The following is a 19,671-nucleotide window of genomic DNA, read 5'->3' as shown; positions in this document are numbered from 1 at the left end:
CCGAGGAATATGACATCGAGCTATCCCGGGAAGAGGTATTTGAAGATAACCTCAACCAGCTCTTCACCAAATCCTTCCTGGCGGTCCTCACTAGTAAAGACGCGGTGTTGAAAGAGATCCGCGATTGTGTACTACAGGATGATGAGGCCTGTTGTAAAGAAGTGAGCACGTACATCCACTCCTTTTGGAAGGACTTACATGTGAAATCTGGGTGTCTGTGTGTTGATCAACGCGTGGCCATTCCAAACTCAATTAAGGAGGCGGTGCTCGAATCCATCCACATGACGCACCCGGGTAGTTGGGGGATGATCTCTCTCTCTCTCTCTCTCTCTCTCTCTCTCAATATGCATGGTGGCCCTACATGCATAGGGAAATTTTAGCAAAAATATCTGATTGCGTCCCCGTGTACAGATATTGGTAAGAATCTGAAACCTATCATACCAAAGTCTAAATGGCACCCACACAAAGCTTGTCAAGAACCAAACGAAGAAATACAGATTGATTTTGGGGGTCCAATAATTAATGATAAAGATAAAGACATTAATTTCTTAACATGTATTGACCGTTATTCAAAATATCCAACAGTTAGAATATTCGACAATGCTAACGGGGTAAATGTAGTAAAATTTCTTCGTGATTATGCATATACTCATGGAATCCAGCGAACAATACGCTTAGACCAAGCAACTTGTCTTGTAGGTAAACAAGTTACAAACTACTGTAACGAAAATAATATCGACATTCTCGACGCTCCGGTCGGTGATCATAGAGCTATTGGATTGGTGGAGCGAATGATCCAAACAATTAAAAGACGTTTATCTTGCATGAAAGCCGAAAATAAAGATACATTTTCCACAGCTAAAGCAATAAAACAAATAGTCTCTGATTTACGATTAACTAAACAGAAAACAACAAAGACAACACGTTTTGAAGCTCATTTCGGTCGTCCTGCAAATACTCCTTTAAGGAATATTAGCACACTTCCATCAAGTCAAAATCTAACTTATGAAAAAATTGTTAATCACTATTTAGATGCTGAAACAGTTTCTGCGGAGGACTTGCTGGACGAAAATGGATGGATCAGTGCCAACAGAAGCGACATCGAAATTGAGCAAAAGATGTGTCAGACCTCTTTAGATGCAGGCCAGCGCTATCGGGAATCAGACAACAAAGAGTCCCGTTTCATTACCAATCCGCAAATTACGGATCCTATACCGAGGACAGAACAGTCCCTTAAAGTCAAACTGGCCCGAAAACTACCACAAAAGAAACGAGCAAAACGACAGTTAACGGGTCTGTACGAAGTACTAAAGCCTGGATCTTTCGTTACAAAGTCGTCACCAACAACGACGATCATCAACGAGCCTGGCAGAGCCCCAGTAAAGGTTCGAGATAGTGATCTCGCAAAATTTGGGACCAAAGCTGAAAGATCCACCAATTTGTGGGTATACGCTCAACGACGCCCTGCTCCCTACGAAAAGACCACAGAATTTAAGATCGCGAAACATAGTAACGATCTTAAGAAACAGAAGAGGGGCGAAATAAAAACCAGACACCGCCAACGGGACACTACATCGGTAGTATCAACTGTAAATTCGAATGTATCGCGTGCACTAACGGTACGCAAACCGACAAAACCGCAGCTCAAAAGACGCCATAATATGCACGAAAATGAACCAGCTCAAGACCAACCCCTAATTTCGATTGTACCGGCTCCACCTGCACCTGCATCACAAGTACCCCCCGCATAGGCACAGGACGACCAAACAAAAGGCCGCAAGCGCAATCGACCCCGATTTTATGGCTTCACAGATGCAGATATTTCCCCAACAAGTTCCCTGGCTTCATCAAGTTCAGCTCAACCAAAGAAGCGAAAGAATAAAAAAGATAAGAAAATATCAAAACAAACAGATTCGGTAGTAGCTCTTATCCAAACTGCTGAACAATCAAGAATCCCGTCACCACCCCGACCCGACTTACAATTGGGGCAAGTTTCACCACCGGACCCCAGAATTAGAAATTTCGAATATGAGCAAGAACGGGAAATGTCGGTTTGGGATGCAGAGAATGAAATTTAAGTTAAAAAACTCAGCAAAACTGTCATAAACTACAATCACTTATTTAGTCTTGTTCCCGCCCCTTTGATCCAATTTTAATGTTAACCTTGCTTTTCATTTATTACAGTTGCTCTTCAATTGTTAGTCTTTAATTTATTCCAGTATTCGCCCTGCGAATCCATTTATTCCTGTGTGTGCATTTCAATTATTCAGTATAGTGTATTCAGTTTACATGTTGAGAATTTGACGCGTATTCGCATTATGATTCCAAAATTATTTAACATTTGTAGTACCTCTACATTTTGAGTTAAGTTATGTTCATCCCACTCATTTGCATGTTTTGTGTTGATTCTAAAAAATTGTAAATACATTAAAATTTTTTTTGTCACGAGGGAAATGTGATACGTATGGATACCTAAATATATATCGAAACCTTTATGTGTACTAAATTATTTACCCTCTATATCTATAATTATATCATGTGTTTTATAACTAAAAGTTACGACTTCTATTTATTCACCTATATTAATATTCCCGTTAGTCTACTAAATTATTTCATATTTTGTTCATACTAGTTTATTATTAGCAATCATAATTTCATTTAGTCAGTCTGAATTCAAGTTACTCTACAAACGCTCTTCATAATTCTAAGCTAAACTTAGCAACGGATTCGCACCGCGTTTCCAATAATCAGAATTCGTAATACACAATTAGTTGTGTATTCGCTTTGCAATTCCTAACACATTCTTGAGATAAAGTATCGCAACGCGAATCCTAAACTATTCAATAAGATAGAGTATAACAGAGCGATTGAACATATACAGAAGGGGTTCTCGGAGAACTGGAAGACTATACTTCACAATTTCGGCAGAGTCCATCGAGGCCTGACGATTTACCATCTTTCAATTCAGTTACATAACGTTCAAGCTCTACCATACCTAGAGGATGAAGAAAGAAGCTTGTTCAATTTCCGCAATATCTCAGACAATTGTCGAAACCTTGTCGTTACGAGGTAAAGCCAAACTCACAAATTTAGAATTCAGAGCTTTAACGACGTGTTCCAGTTCGCTCAGCAAAGTATTTTGGTCTAGTAAAACAATATTGCTTTGCCTTTTTTCTCTACCACACAAAGCATTTAACTCTCGAAAAAACTTTCGAGAATTGTTGAAGTTTCTTAAGAAGGCCCCATAGTATTGCTTCTTGGATGCTTTAACTAGTTTATTCACCACAGCACGGTAATGTTTGAAGCGCTGTTCATCAGCAGGTGCTCTGAATCTTTGGAAAAGGCGGGAAAACTGCCTTCTTAGCTACGCAGTTTTTTACTGCATTTGTTATCCAGGGATTTTGGGAGTTTTCCATTCCTTGTAATTGGCATTTCTATTTACAACTAGTGTAAGTTGTTCATCCAGGTTATCAAACGCTGCATCAATGCTCTGTTCAAGATTTACTAAGGAAATTTCAGAACAACGAATGTCCATAAGAGGTCCGTTGCGAGGTCCCAAAAATTTCGAGGTCCGTTGCGCACTGCCTTTGTGAAAGGGCAAGTAAACAACCACACCTAGTTGATTTCTGACGGGGCTTTTGGCCTTTGAATTTTGTAGGGAACAAACAAATAAACCCCTTTGTTAACAAATGGGCATAATTTAGAAGAGTCTGGAAACCTGAAGGCTGATAGATACCATTTTATGTCTCAGTGTCTGCACGCAAACGTCTGCAGATAAAGCAGTATTTGTGCAAACTTCTCAGTGCACAGCGTAGCCTTCATAAAAATCCATAAATATGAGCACGGGCATGCTCAATTCCATGCTGACCAGTTATGACGTGGCTTTTCAGTCAATTGCTTTCCTTTTCTTCACTTTCTATTGAGGATCAAGGGATGTTTTTTTAAAAGAGCACTCCTGATTTGTTTATGAGTTTTGCAATTTTGTCTTTTAGAAAAGCTTTTGAGATCTTCAGAAGCAAATTTTGTGCGTGATTCTTGTCTGCCAAAAAGTTTTCTTCGGCGACTGGAGCAGTCCATTTTTCGGTTGATTTCATTTTTCGTAATGCGCGGAACACAATTCTGATTGACCAAACAAGCCGTGACCAGGTTGGAAATCTCAGTGGATCCACGCCTGGCTCTTGAAAAGGATTGAGTGGCGCAGGTCTGTGTCTTCATCTGGCTGAGCAAGCATCAGTGAATGTGGAATTCGAGAGTTCATTTTTGCTTGGGACCAAGCATTGGGAAATTTCAATTGTACGCTTAGTTACCAATTATCTAAGTTAATCATATGATCTGCTGATACGAAATGAGCCCAGTTGCGTTCTTCATTGATGAATCTTTGAAGTATATATCGGATGCCAATTTCAGAGGTGAGATTATTCGTATCAGGTCAAACAATGATGCGACCATAGACAATCTTCCTTTGTGTGATGTTACTGGCCTCATAATTCAGCATCCATTTGACGAACAGCAGCATATCTGACTATTGCTGCCAGTTTCTAACTAATATCCACGGTGCCTGATTAACTGTAGTGAATACGTCCAGTAGAAAGCTTGTCATGTTTTTAGTTTAATTTGTCGTCTAATATTATTCCTAGATATCTTACCGACGACGATTCTCCTATGTTCACATCGTTAACATTGAGATAAGACGGAGTTCGTGCTTTTTTTGATGGAGCAAACACGATATATTCTGTCTTCTTATTGTTCATCATTAATTGATGTGATTGGAAGTAATAACATAGTTTTTCAATATTTTTTTCCAAATAACTTCTGGCTATACTCTCTATTCTTCTCATACTAATGAAAATATAGCCAGAAGTTATTTGGAAAAAAATATTGAAAAACTATGTTATTACTTCCAATCACATCAATTAATGATGAACAATAAGAAGACAGAATATATCGTGTTTGCTCCATCAAAAAAAGCACGAACTTTAGAAAAACAACTTAATTGGGGAATAAAAGTGTGTTTCAAAAGAAAAAAGTATGATCGCTCGACTGATTTAAAAATAAACATAGCCGGCAGACTGCCGGAATAGCTGCGAAATAGACTTGCGTGCCGTAAAATACAGATGGAAAAAGATACAGAAGTGAGTTGATAATAGTTATCGCCGCCACTTATAAAACTTACAAGTTTATTTCAAAGGAGGTTGTTTTTGGGTGCAAAAAATTTTCCCCTGTCGCGTCTCGAACCGGCAATCTCCGGATTAACAGCCAGTCGCCTTAACCACTCGGCTGTCGGACCATACAATCTGTTTTCTTACAATCAAATTTGTTTTAGGAACAGATTCTGTTTCTGAATAACCGCAATTTAGGTCACGCAGAAAGCGTGAAATCAAGCGCGAAAAAGCCATTTAAGCAGTGACGAGACAGAATGTTCTAGAACAAATGTAAAACGAAAAGGAAGCGTCAGACGACGAAACAAAAAAAAATCAAGAGCACCGCAATATAGCTACGCTCAGCTTACAGCTTCGCAGCTATAAAAAACAGAATCATGCCTGTTGAATTCCTTCTCAAATATCGATGTATGGTAATTTTCTTGAAATATGTTAGGAAACAATTACCAGCTTTTAGTAACAACAATGTATTGCAAACTTCCAATTGTAAACAGAATGCGAGAACGGGAAAAATTTATCCGGCTATGAAAAGTAATTCGGAATTCCTCGATAAATCATTGATGCTGCAAGCCATGAAATTGTACAATGAATTTCCATATGAACAAAGACAAAAACTCGATAAGGTTAAAAACGTCAAAGATTTTTTGAAAGAATTCTATTTCAAGGAATATCTGAAGGACCCAAAGGCATTGGAGTACAGAGATTTGTTGAGGGGCCTTTTTTAAGTTTTCATGTTTTTAATTTCCTTATTATCCAATATATTTTTTAAATGTTTTTAGTATTCCAAACGTTGTAAATAAAATATATTCTTATTGTTTTATGTATTTTAGAATTTGTACATTGCCATTTTGTTGACACTTTTAAGGTGTGTAACATTTTGGAATTCAATGTTTTCTTTTTTTTCAAGACATCAGTGTCGTCGCTAATAAACGTTGAGGTTGAGACTACCTGTTTTGAGAACCTGTTTGGAGTTCTGCTGCCTTTCGAGCTTTCTTCTGCTTATGTGAACATCTGAATGAAGTCGTCAATGTGGAAAATTATGGCAATGGAACCATATGCTTCATGATGTTGCTGTCTGTTGTCAGTTGCTCGATTTATTTATATTTGAATGAGAATTGGCTCTTTTGCCGTTACTGCATCTTTGTATTGTCGAAATTAGAGCAGTATTCCAAGATTTCACAAGAGATCTGGTCACGTAAGAAGCGACTCGTTCAAGGAAATTCTCTTAAACTTCGAGGCAGCTTTAGTGATTCTTCTCGTCTGGTTTTTGTTGATCAATGACTGGGTGATGAGACAGGTACCACACTCACTTTGTTTGGCGTCCGCACTCCAGCTAAAGTTAAAGGTCCCTTCTTCAATCGACCTGTGACTACAGCCATGAAGCATGAAGCCATAGCCTAATTGTTGTGCATGATGATTAAACCGCTATTAATGCCAGTTTCGGATCAGTACCTCAAAGTGTGATAGGAAAGCCACAAGCAAGTACTCCACTTTGTGCAGGAACGTCCTTTGGGAGTGAGTCTTTTTTAAAGAGATTTTTCACTAAAAGTTGCTTAAGATTTAAAATCCTGACTTTTCTCTTACCTTTTTGCTCTTAGCCTTCGCTCTTTAAAAGCTCTTTTAAATACACGCCTCATCAACTCTAGCTTTTTAAGTTGTTTAAGTTAGAGATCTCCCTTTTATTCGTTTACAAGTTTTTAAGTTGTTTTCCCCAATGGGGGAGAACACTTTCCCTTCAATAATAGCCCCAACCGCAAGCGAAAATCGAAACATGTAGTCCTCTGCGATCCAAGACGGCCTTTCAAAAGTAACAGCTTCCAACGACTTCCAAATCATGCAAATTATTCCTCCATTCACTAAATCGATGCTTGCAAACACAGGAGCTTTGAACGATGCTTACATTCAATGTGCGAAATCTATTCTGAAAGAGTTCCCACAAGAAGTACGATCTCAAATAACCATTAGCAGAACATTCGCGCAGATAAGAGAAAAAACACTGCACACACTGACAGTTACTTCTCCTCCAACCGTTAGAACGCAATATCATTCGATCAGATCGCGAGGCCTCAACTTACTAGGCAAAAACTATTTCCAATGGGTAAGCATATCCTCAACAAAGAAAGAAGTTTCTACCCCAGAAGATACAACATTAAATTTGTAAATCTTCCTTACGTTTGTTCGGATACCGAAACTCTTAAATTGATCGAACTCCCAGAAGGAATAGAGCACAACCCGACAATCAATCGCCTGAAGGTAAATATTGATGGGGACTTTATTTTCGACGGATATGCAAATTTAATTGTTACTGTCCACAATGCTAATGAAGAGAAGCTAAGAAAATGGTCCTATGAGAACAAAATTGCCGAGTTCAAAGACTGGAATGGCCTAGAAATCAAATTCCATGTTCCCGCGCTTCATAGCTGTAGTTTTTGCGAAGAAAACAGCCGCCAATATATCGGACACCATAAAGACTGGTGTTTCCTATGGCAAAAAGAAATGCACCAAATTAAAGTGCAAAACCGTCAAAATGTAAGCACAGAACAGCAAAATATCCATCTGAAAACACAAGAAACAAATCCTGACAACACTCAAGAACAAGAAATGCTTGATCAAGACTCTTTTGGCAATCTAACTATAGACCAAGAAGAAATTCAAGAAACGTTTGTAGAACAAATTTGTAGCGGATCAACAGAAAGCCCTGAAATGTGTACCAAAGCAACAGAAAGCACACAAACCACAGAACAAATTGATTCTTCGTCTAACCAAATTTCAATTGAAAAACAAAGCAACGACATTATGAAATCAAACTCTCCAAAAAGGCTTAATTCATCAAACGTTGAGCCTCTCAAAGGTGTTGTTTTGGAACAAAACAGAACAGTCAACAAACAAACACAGAACCATCAACGAAAGCAACAGAGCACTGAAATACCAAGACATTTTCTGAACACTGATTGGCGTAGAAAGAAAAACGAATTGAACAACAAAAGCAAATGATAGAGCAGAAAATTTTCAGCTTGAATTCCTGTGGCATTAAGAGCCCGAAAAAGTTCTCGATAATTGAAAAGTGCTACCATCTAGCTCGAGGAACCTATTTTTTTCTATGTGTTCAAGAAACGAAAATCCTCGCTCTACCTCGCTCACATGAAGCAATTCTTGAACAGTACAAATTGAGCTACCATCTAGTACCGGCAATAAACAGCAGTGGCGGTTTAATAACAATTGGGAGCGAAGAAATCAAGACCAACGAACGAAGATTTCAAGCAAGAGATCATTCAGCAGTAACGTTTCCAAATTTAAACTTTGTCTTAATCAATACGTATTTAAATCCAAACGATTACACAACAAAGCTCAGACAATTAAATTCAAGCCTCACTAAAATTGAACCTGGAAGATTTGTAGTTTTAACAGGAGATTTCATTGCTTTTAACCATGATCCAAGAAACACCTCAAATGCTCTTAGAAGTGAAGATGACAGAATAAAGCGATTCGCTAAGCTGAAGCCGGTCATTGAGAAAACGCTCCTTTTTGATATAGCATTTGAACTAGACGTCCAAGACTTCACACATTATGATAAGAGATCATCTTTCTCGCGCATAGATTATTTCTTTGCTAATCATCTCAATTACAGTAACATGAAAATACATAAAAATAATCTCTCAGATCACATGCTTTTGGAGCTAAGCAACAAAATTGAAGAAAAAGAACGTGGTCAGAGCTTTTGGAAATTGAATGACACTATACTAAAAGAAAATAAAAACTATCAGAGAAGAACTGAAACAATTTGGTGATCTTTATCCGATTGAGGACACATATGAAGAGTTGATGTGTCATATACGTGATGTATGCCAAGCCTTAGCGATAAACAAATCCCGAGTGATATGTTCAATGAAAGGCAGCTTACGTGAAGAAAAGGAACTAAGAGAAAAAATTCAGCAATGTAAATCAGACCAAGCCTTTTTGAATCAATACAATGCAACAATATCCCAAATCAACGAACACGAGAATAACAAACAACGACTGAGCTTTAAACACTTTAAAAAATTGATGCAATCCTGTGAAATTGGTAATGCCAGAGATCTCAAAACATGGTCGAGACTAAAAACAGCACAGATAGTATTACATCATAGAAAGTTGGTGACAGTGTAAGAAGTAATCAAGAAGAGATCATTAAAATATTTGAAAATCATTTCTCAAAGCTGTATAAAAACAAAAAGAAATCGTCATTTGAAAGCTTGCTTGATCAACTGCAGGAGCAAGAAACTGAAATGACAACAGAAAACGAAATCACCTTAGACGAAGTGAAAAAAGCAAGCGACAAACTAAACGCAGATAGCTCACCAGGGTCAGACGGTATTACTTCTAACTTTTATAAAGTATTTAAACGAGAAATGGCTCCCATATTGAAAAAAGTTTTCAACAATGTAGTGAACAACAATAGATTTCCAGACAACCAACAAATTGCAATATTGAAACTCCTTCCAAAAACCGAAAAACCCAGAACAGTAGAAGAATTCAGACCCATAAGCCTGCTGAACACTGACTTAAAAATTCTGTCGCATATTTTGGCTAACAGGCCAATCAAAAACCTCGAAGAAGTAATTGGTCAACATCAACACGCCTACCTAAACAAACGACAAACTAATACAGCGCTGATGAAGGTACGCAAAGCCCACAAACAAATGAATAACAGTAAATGCATCGTAAATCTAGACTTCTCGAAAGCTTTCGACAAAGTAGATAGGGATTATATATTCGCTCTTCTCGATAGAATAGGTGTAGATAATTTTACAAAGTCTGCAATCAGAACAATATATAAGCAAACCAATGCAATTATTGAAATCAACGGCTACCTCTCCCAGACAATTGTTCTCGAACGTGGAGTAAGACAAGGGTGTCATCTATCAGCTTTGCTTTTTATTCTTGCTATTGAGCCGTTACTTTGTTCTGTTGACAACTCAACTCACATCAAAGGTTTCGTAAATGCCAAAACTGTTGCTTATGCTGATGACATCACATGCCTAGTTCATAAATCATCGATTGAAGCGCTCTTTGATACTGTGAAAGATTTTTGTGATCAAACCCAGCTAGAAATTAATGTAAAAAAAACGAAATCCTATCTACTAACAATATTCCCTTTTATAAAACTGTGCGATCAACAAAAATCCTTGGTATAGTATTCCACGCTGACAAATCAGCCGAATCTTCTTGGTCTCCTCAAAACACAAATAGCCATCTACAGTCGTTTTATTTCTCGAGCGAAAACACTGAAAGCCAAGAAAAATATTATCGAAACATTCATTCTTCCAAAATTACTTTACTATGCTCGACACACAGACACGACCATGAAAAGCTTGGGAATTATACAGAACCTCGTTAACAGCCTTTTGAAAGCTGGACAGAAAATGGAAATTAGAAGCGAAGTCCTATACCAGTCATCAGCTAGAGGCGGGATCTCCCTTCCACACATAATTTCAAAAATTCTTTCTGCAAAACTTTTTGACGGATTTAATTCATCTGACGAGAACTCGATAACTTTGTCGAAAGAACTATTCATTTTAATAAATTCTTTAAAGCTTAAAGTTGTCCAGAACGAGAATGTTCTACAACAGAGAATCCTCGCTCAGGTTACATAATCAGATGAAAACATAAGAAATCTACTGGTACATAATCACTGAAATTTTCCCCTAAAGTTTTATTGAAAATCGTTTACGAAAAGCTGTCATTAAATACAATTGTTCAACGGAAGAATTAACCCGCTTTTGTGGAGATATTTGGAAAATAAACAAGCTCTTACCTCAACAGCAAAATTTGTTGTATCGACTAGCATTCAACTGTCTTGTTGAAAAACAAGTAAGATGGCTGAAAAATTTCTCTGACTCGCCGATTTGCAGTTTCTGTGAAAAGAAATTTGAAACATCTGAACACTTAGTTTTTGAATGCGAAAAATTAACTGCAGCAAGAACTTTATTACAATTGACAAACTGGCGTGAGATATTTGTCCATATGAGAGTCGAAACTCTACGATTTACTGCAAGTGTTTTAAACGGAACTTTTTATTCAATATGTAATGCTGTTTTGATTAAGCTACTTTTGTAATGTACAGTTAGCATTTGTAAAGATCTCCTTCTGAATTTATTAAAAACCTAATTGTTGTACAAAGCCCCATTGTTGTGTTTGACCCTAATCTTGTAATTATTTGTAAAGCTTCATCAGTGTAACCTATGAAACTTGCTGAATTAGTTTAAATCCTTTGTAAATACCAACTGTAACGCTTCATCAATGGAACCTGCTGAATTATTTTAACTTCTTTGTAATTAACAACTGTAAATAATAGCATCTGAATTTATTATTTAAAAGCCAAGAAGCACTGGTTCCGTTGATTGTCTTCGCCTAGTCTCCTTTGGGGAATGTTAAATTGATACCGAGCCATGAAACAATTGTTGTTATCTCATAGTTCCCTGTTAGGATGAGTTTTTTGGGGTCAAAATTCGATAGCGTTCTGATCCTCATGAGTGTCCCCTTTGATAGAACTTTGACTGAAATAGTAGGAAGAGGTGCTCTTTGGGGTCATTAGCTGTTTTCTTTACGCGGTTGAAGAGATTTACGCTTCTTTCCGGCTGTTCTGTAGTACTCTTGAAGAATGGGCCCGTTAGAGCCCATCCTAAACTCCTTAAAGTGTTCCCGGTTTTTCCCATAGTGAAAGTTATTGGAACTTTGGCAGCACAGCCATCATCTCCGAAAACCGTCACAATTTTGTTACGAATTAAAATAGATCCCTCTTAAATGAACGTGTTCGGCAAAATTTTGTTTAACATATTAGTGGGAACTGTTGGCAAACAAAACGTTTCAAAAGCAGCAAAAAAATCTGGAAGGTTTGTGATCGGTGGCTAAATCAGCAGTGAGTCAATACGGATCATTACATCGGCAGTGGTTACTCTGTGTTCTGTAAAGAGAGGCAGGAGGCATTGAAATATCTTTAGGAGCTTCAATGTGACGAGCGTTTGCAACAGGATGTCTGATTTGCGTGTTATGACTCCCACTATCGAATAGAACATGATTCTATGCTCAGAATAGCGTGATTGGGGGTCCATCCCATAATGGTGTCTGATTTTGCTGCATGTTGTTATGTTGAGGCAACTGTGTTTGTTATCGCTTGAGCTAAACTTTGGCTCAGCTGGCTCCTTTTATTGTTCCGACCCCCACTTTAGTGGGGAGGGAGGAACTATATACTCAACTGGGTTTTTTCTTTTTGTTCAGTCAATTTTGGCCGATCGATATATTCATCGTAGAGAATTGTGAGTGGTATCATTAAAAAGCCCGTCCAGCGTAGAATGCGGAACTTAAAAGATTTTTTCGATTTTCATTTTTTACAGGTAGTTATCGAGGTTTAAAGTTTTGTGAACATTCGACTGTTTTTGTTCACATTTTCAGTAATTTTTGCTAAAATTTGGCACAATTGCGCTAATATAATTCAAAATAAGTTAAAATTTTTAACGGCAAAGTGTTGTTGTTACCGTTAGAGATAGAAGAGCATTGCTTAATTCTTTGTAATTCTTTGATTAAAGTTTTTTTTGGCTAAAATTTTGTCTAAAATTTTCAAAAATCAAACCTTTTTCATCAAAAATAGCACAAAATATGCTTTTTTTGGTCAACTTTGTTAAAGTTTGCCAGACTTAGTGACCTAGAAACCTTAACACAGACTCCCTAATCTCAAAAAGAGCACTAGTTGCGATTAGGCGCCGTATGAAAGTCTTCTGGAATTAAAACTTTTGCAGATTTAACTCGATAATTATACAAAATGCATCGTTGTTTTTTTTTTAATAATTGAAGAATTCCACTCAACAATTGGTCTAATTCGCAAACACTTGGAACACTTGGTCAGTCTGCTGGGCGCGCGAAAAAATCAGGGAGAAGTTCCATAATATCATGGATTCTTAGAATCAGACTTTTTGGTGTTTATTTTGATGCTGCCTTTTTTCAAAATAATTCAGAGAACCAAAGGGTTTTTATGGCTTTGAGGAAGAGTTTTAGTAAAAATTTATCTGAATTCTTGTCTTTTGCCTTCAATTGTTATTCTTTTGGCAGTCTGATTTTTAAATTTAAACAATCAAAGATCTAAATTTTGTCTTCAAGTGGTACAAGAAGTGAACCTTTTCTATTCATTCGGTTGTTACCTAATGTCTCTTATGTTATTGAATGTATTTGTTTTAAGAAAATTTCTGTGATTTTTTGAACTTGTCATTTTCAAAATTTCTGTGATTTTTTCACAGTATCACAATAATGGGCGTTATTCGATTTACAAATGTTGTCACCTGCAAAAAATGCAAACGAAGATTTTAATTGTTTTTAGTGATTAGTTCAATATTTAATTGATTGGAGGGACATCGTTTTCGTGCAAAATTTTTCGTGCAAATTTTTCGTTTTTGCCTGTATTTGTCGTTCTTTTTGTAGTCGTATGACATATACTGGATAATTAAAGGCCTCAGTCGCTCTCTATTGAGGTATAAAAGACTCTCAATGATTTCATTTGATGCCTATTGTTTCTAGTCAGCTCGAATTTAATTCTTTCTTTAAAAAGCAATGTTCTAATAAACGCATTGAGGAAAATTCTTGTCTGAATTCTTGTCTTTTGCCTTCAATTGTTAGTCTTTTGGCAGTCTGATTTTAAATTTAACCAATCAAAGATCTAAATTTTGTCTTCAAGTGGTACAAGAAGTGAACCTTTTCTATTCATTCGGTTGTTACCTAATGTCTCTTATGTTATTGAATGTATTTGTTTTAAGAAAATTTCTGTGATTTTTTGAATTTGTCATTTTTTTATATTATTTGAGTCAACATTTAGCTTATTCTCAGTAAGTACAGGTCAACCTCTCCTCCTTGTAGAATATAAATTAATTTTGTGGCCGATTGCTTTAACAGAAGATTTTCTTGCTTTTGGTACTACGAGTTTTCATTAAAAATTTTCTGATTTTTGCGCATAATTGCCCATTTTTGCTGTTGTTTTTGTTTTTTTTTGCAAATTGTCACATTATTTAACAATCTAACTGAAAAAAAACTTTACAACATTTGAAACTGAACATATTTTTTATTTTCACAACATATGAATTGAAGGGCTGCGACACCGTTCTCTTGCAGAAATTGACCCATATTTTTGCCCTTTATTTTTTGTTAATTTTTGTTGTCATATGCCAAATATTGTGTAATTAAAGGTCTCCGTGGCCAAATATAGATAAACAAATGAACTTAAAAGCTGATATCTGCAAAAATCTAATGGCTGTTTTGGCTTTCGAATTAAATTTCCAAAAAAAGTAATAGTAATCTTCAACTAATCCCTTTTTGTTCTGGTTTGCCTTTTTTTTCGTATTTTACAATGTTGTATCATTTCCGTAAATTAGCCTCATTAATTAGAGCTCTTTCTAATGTTTTGTTCAATCAAACAAAAATTTTTCTGTTCTTTAAACTTTTAAATGATGTCTTCTGGGCTTAGACAACTTGTTTCAGAAGAATTTTTTGAAGTTTAGACACTTTTCAGTTCTTGTGGTTCTTTTTGTTGTCATTTTGTGATAGTCGTTTTACAAAAAGACTATATGATAATCAAAGGAGACGCAAATGAATATGTTATATTCTCCCGGTTGTTATATTATAAATTTAATGGCTTCAAAACTGTGGTTTCGTAAATTTGTTTGTGAGCTGAACTTAGTTCAGCTTGTATTTAATGTTATTTTATAGTCATATGATTTAGTCTCATTAATAACAGTCGCAATTAGTTTTCCGAAAAGTTGCAAGACCAACTGTCTACTCTTTTAGTCGAAAATTTTTGTTGGCTATGAATTTTGAAAATATTTATTTTCAAAAGAGATTTTTGAGATCTGCCAATTTTATTTCTGTTAAATTGTAGCTAAGCATCTCTATATACAATTCACATTTATCTACTGAAATACAATTTGCTCTTCATAACGGCTTTATTTTCCTCAAATGGTCTTTCTTCTTGGAACAACAAGTTTTCATAAAACCAATTTTCGTGATTTTTGCATATTTGCCCCTTTTTTGTAGGTTTTTGTTTTCTTTTCACAGTATCACAATAATGGGCGTTATTCGATTTACAATTGTTGTCACCTGCAAAAAAGGCAAACGAAGATTTTAATTGTTTTTAGTGATTAGTTCAATATTTAATTGATTGGAGGGACATCGTTTTCGTGCAATATTTTTTGTGCAAATTTTTCGTTTTTGCCTGTATTTGTCGTTCTTTTTGTAGTCGTATGACATATACTGGATAATTAAAGGCCTCAGTCGCTCTCTATTGAGGTATAAAAGACTCTCAATGATTTCATTTGATGCCTATTGTTTCTAGTCAGCTCGAATTTAATTCTTTCTTTAAAAGCAATGTTCTAATAAACGCATTGAGGAAAAGTCCCTTATTTTGTTTTCAAAAAGTACCGGTTAATCTTCCTAGTATAAATTTTATCTGATGCCATTTTGATTTGGTTATTAGTGGTTTTCAAAAATGGACAAGGAGTTTTGGTCGTAATTAATATTTGTAACTAATTGATTTTTATTGCCGTCTTTTCTGGTAGTCATATTATGATAGCCACAGGTCTCATAGGCCCTCTAGTATAGTGTTTTATTCTTTTAGTAGTTTGTTGAACAGTATGTTGATATGTTAACTTTTTTATCTCATTTGGTAGACAATTAAGTGAAAAATGTAGATGAGCGGGGTCGGAACTTAATGTGCGAACGCACATTACCGAGCCTCCTTGTTGGATTGGAAGGCAGCGTTCATCATTCCAGTGCAAGTTTGTGGTATTTTCATTTGCTGCGTTTTTCCATTTTCATTAACATTTTAGTTACTATCCTGTATTGTGTTGGCGTTTTGCAAAGGTTATACTGCTGGTAATTTGTTTGGGGCTTGTTGTTTGATGATAAGGTTTGTGCAATGAAAACAATCCCGTTGGATTGCTGTGCTTCCTATCTTCTCGATTAGTTGCCGGCACTGCCCAGAGTTTCAATTCCAACCAAAATTCAATTTGATTGCGATGGTTTGAAGTCGTCTCGATGTATTGTGTGGAATTATGGAAACCATTGCATCTGTCAACAAAGATCTTATTTTGGGAGCAAATGCCTGTCGGGTACCTTTAGACAGTTGACGCAAATCGTGAAAGCAGACCAGTTGCTGGCGTTCACTGTCTGATTTGTCTAAGAGCTCTTTTCAGCAACCAAGGTTGTGATCCCTTGAACAATATTGACTGCCGGGACTGGATTGAAAGGCAATATTGTCCTTTCTCAGTTCTTGAGGAATAAGTATTCATCGTTGATTTGATTTCTGCTGTCGTTGAGGTGACATCACAAGCTTCAGCCTATGAACTCGTCTCAGCATAGTCGGTAAATTCAATTGCTCTAGTGCCAATTTGACATGTTGGTTCCAGAGAATCATCATTGAAGTGCCCAAATTGTCTCTAATGACTTAAAACTACTAAGAAGTCAGATCACTAAAAAATGTGGGGACAAAATTTCTCAACCAAACGTCCCACAAAGGCGGCGAAACTAACAAAGCTGCTGGGGTCATTCAAGTTTGCGAGGAAGGCGCTGACTTGTCGCGGTCTTCCCAATCTGTTGGTTAGCTCCTGTAAATCGTCATAATAGGAGTTGCCCTTGTACGAGTATCCAAAAAGGAAATCTTTTTCTTTCTGGGTGAGTAAATGTTGGAGATACATCAATTTTGGAAACCTTTGAACGGGATTGATAATGAAATATTGCTCGAAAAAGCTGTATCATTGATGCCATTTTACTGGATCTCCTGAGAAGTGAAAAATCCAAATCTTGGGGAAGCTGAATGCACCAGTCATTGATTGGTGAAGCATAAGTCGAGTGGATGCTCCGGTGTTAATGTCTAAGGACAAAAATATTGGTTTTGGTCCGCATCTGCCTGCTATGCCATTCCTGCAACCGGTGAACTAGCCTTGGAAAAGGGTTTCGTTGTCGAGGTACAGCCAGACAGATGAGTTTCATTTTCTCCATGCTGATTTGCCAACTGCGTTGTTCATAAAATTTGCAGTTCTAGACTAGGTGTCATTTTTGGATTTCAGTTCAGAAATGAGGCCTTCTGATTACCCGAGGCTGTTACTGAAACTAGAGTCACTACTAACACTTGTCAGCTTGCTCAGCTATGCCTTCAAACTCCTCTGATGTCATGTGCTGTCCCATGAGCTCCCTGCACACATAGTCAAGCTCCTCTTTTTGTAAATGCAGCTCGTCTTGGATTTTGTGAACGTCAACTGTTTCTTCTACTTGTCATTACTCAGCGGACAAGTCTAACTGCTTCCCGTTCGGCGAATTTCAACCTCAACTGCTGCAAGAAATCCTCTTTAGAGGTTGATAAGGTTTTAGTTATGTTAGGCAATGTTTCTGTTTTTCGTTGGTGGTTTCAGGCTTAGGAGTCACTCTGAATTGAAATTTGTTGCAACATGAGTGATTACGGTCACTCCACATAATAATAGCACTTGAGGGAAAGGTTTTTATTGCAATTGGAAAAGTTTTAATGTTTTTTGTATGTATGTCGGTTTTATGAACGGTTTGGTCTTATGTCTCAGGAAATCGTGCTTGAATGCCGTTTTTCGATGTGTTTTATGTACGCTCAGCATTTTGGCAAAGGTTTTTGTCTGATTACAGGAGCAGAGAAACATCCTAATTCGGGGAGGAAACGATTGTACGTTCTACAAAAAAGTGCCAAATACGATCTTTTGCACTTGCGTCTCAGCAAGTACAGAAGCGTGAACTGGAATCCTGTTAGTGTACAATTTTAGAACCAAACCCTAGAATCACTCCCTGAATCAAACCGTAAAATAATCCAAAGCTCGTTCACTGGTCCTAGGGACAAAGACTTAGCTGAAGTAAAACGTACCATATAAAGACACGGCTTTGCTAACTATGTAAAAATATGTTCCACTACGCCTGTCGCAAAAAAACCAGCCACCTCACCCACTCAGATCGTAAATCTTACTAGCGAATGTGCTACCTCTAGCCTGATAGATTATAGGGCTACATTTAGCGAGAGAGTCAATGTTGGGAGTACAATGAGCGGTGCATGGGGAAGATCAAACTATGGCACTGTGGCTTACTTAGAAAGCCGGACAGTCTGTAACTTTGAAGTGCTAATAGTATCAAATGGAAAAACCAATAGAACGTTTATTCCAGCTAAGTGTTGGGTTTTTCTGAAAAATCATCAGTCAGAAAATTTAAGCTGCTTTTGTTTTTCGAGGCTATGGTTCGGTTTTGAATCCTAGGATTCGCCAGAATTTGTTCAATTTCCGTTTGTGTTGAGTGAGACAACTGTTTAGGATAATTTTGTTATGTATATTAATACGGTATATGTCAGAGCGATCGTTTTCTAATAGTTTTTTTTAAATGGTGGCAAAATCACGCAAAAACGAGAATAAATGTGTGTGTGGCTGTTTTATTTATACGCAGAAGAAAGAACGGAATAGTTTGGCTCTAAAAGTCTGTGCGGCTATTAAACTCGAACTATATAAATTGGGACCATATTGTTTTGGGGCGCAAAGGTTTGGGGACAAATGGTTTGTTACGTCCCGTTTACAACAATCTTTCATTTTCAGCAAAGCATAGCGGGCATTGAACTTAAACTCCCAACGCCATAAATCACAAAACAATGCGATGTCCTGTACTTATTACAGGAGGACAAAGACCTCTGTTCAGCATTTAACATCGGCCACATAATTTAATATCAATAAAAAAATGATTCAAAATATACGAAGTTGGACAGTAGAGAACTCTGAGCTACAATCATTGTCGCCAAATTTAGACAAAATCTGCCTGGTTTTTGTCGCAAGGTTAAATTTCCTGAATAAGATACCGGTTCTTGAAAGGATCCGTGACATTCCACCAAAATTTCTCGTCCAAAACCAGGCGGATTTTGTCTAAATTTGGCGACAATTATTGTAGCTCAAAGAGTTCTCTACGAATACATTCACATATAATTTAGCATGTTCGGATGTGTGCAGATTTTGAACTTTATGCCAGAACTTTAGTCACGGACTTCGAATTACCTCTCATATTATAACAACAGTGTCGAAACAGCGAGTTATCAGCTCTTTCTTTCATAAACTACAGATCTTACAGAAAACTTCGAATACCATACAAAAACTTTGAAAAAAAAAACATTTTTAGAGCTGTAATAACAACTCGGATAAGAAATCAATTCCTCGGCTAGTAAAAGACTTACTTGGTTGCCACGAAGCGCCGCTTCTTCACTGACCAGAATCTAAAAATAAACAAACATCGCTTTTTATCACTTTCTAGTAAAAAAACAAAACATAGCTGGCAGATTGCCAGAAAATAGCCGCAATAGATTCGTAGATCGGCAGTCTAAAAAAAAACAGTAAAAAAGACAGACCAAAAAATTGTTCTTTTCATTGAAGGCTGATCTGTTATATTTTGATTAAAAATCTGTATAAGTTATTGCTGCCTCTATTAGCTGATCTCAAATAACCTTCATTTA

At 36.8% G+C, this 19,671-nt stretch overlaps 1 protein-coding gene across 1 annotated transcript in view; it reads right to left on the bottom strand.

Moving 5' to 3' along the window:
- LOC142346231 (uncharacterized) overlaps window positions 1-19,671 on the bottom strand; it is a 115,629-nt gene that overhangs the window by 80,305 nt on the left and 15,653 nt on the right. Inside the window, exon 5 of the mRNA XM_075398746.1 lies at window positions 19,396-19,434. Within this exon, the coding sequence (XP_075254861.1) occupies window positions 19,396-19,434 (39 nt within the window). The remainder of the gene's footprint in view (window positions 1-19,395; window positions 19,435-19,671) is intronic.

Source organism: Convolutriloba macropyga, chromosome 9, assembly GCF_964194025.1.
Source record: "Convolutriloba macropyga chromosome 9, txConMacr16.3, whole genome shotgun sequence".
In the NCBI taxonomy this organism is placed as follows: domain Eukaryota; kingdom Metazoa; phylum Xenacoelomorpha; order Acoela; family Convolutidae; genus Convolutriloba; species Convolutriloba macropyga.
The sequence above is the reverse complement of the archived record's forward strand: the minus strand, read 5'-3'. Positions and strand labels throughout refer to the sequence as shown.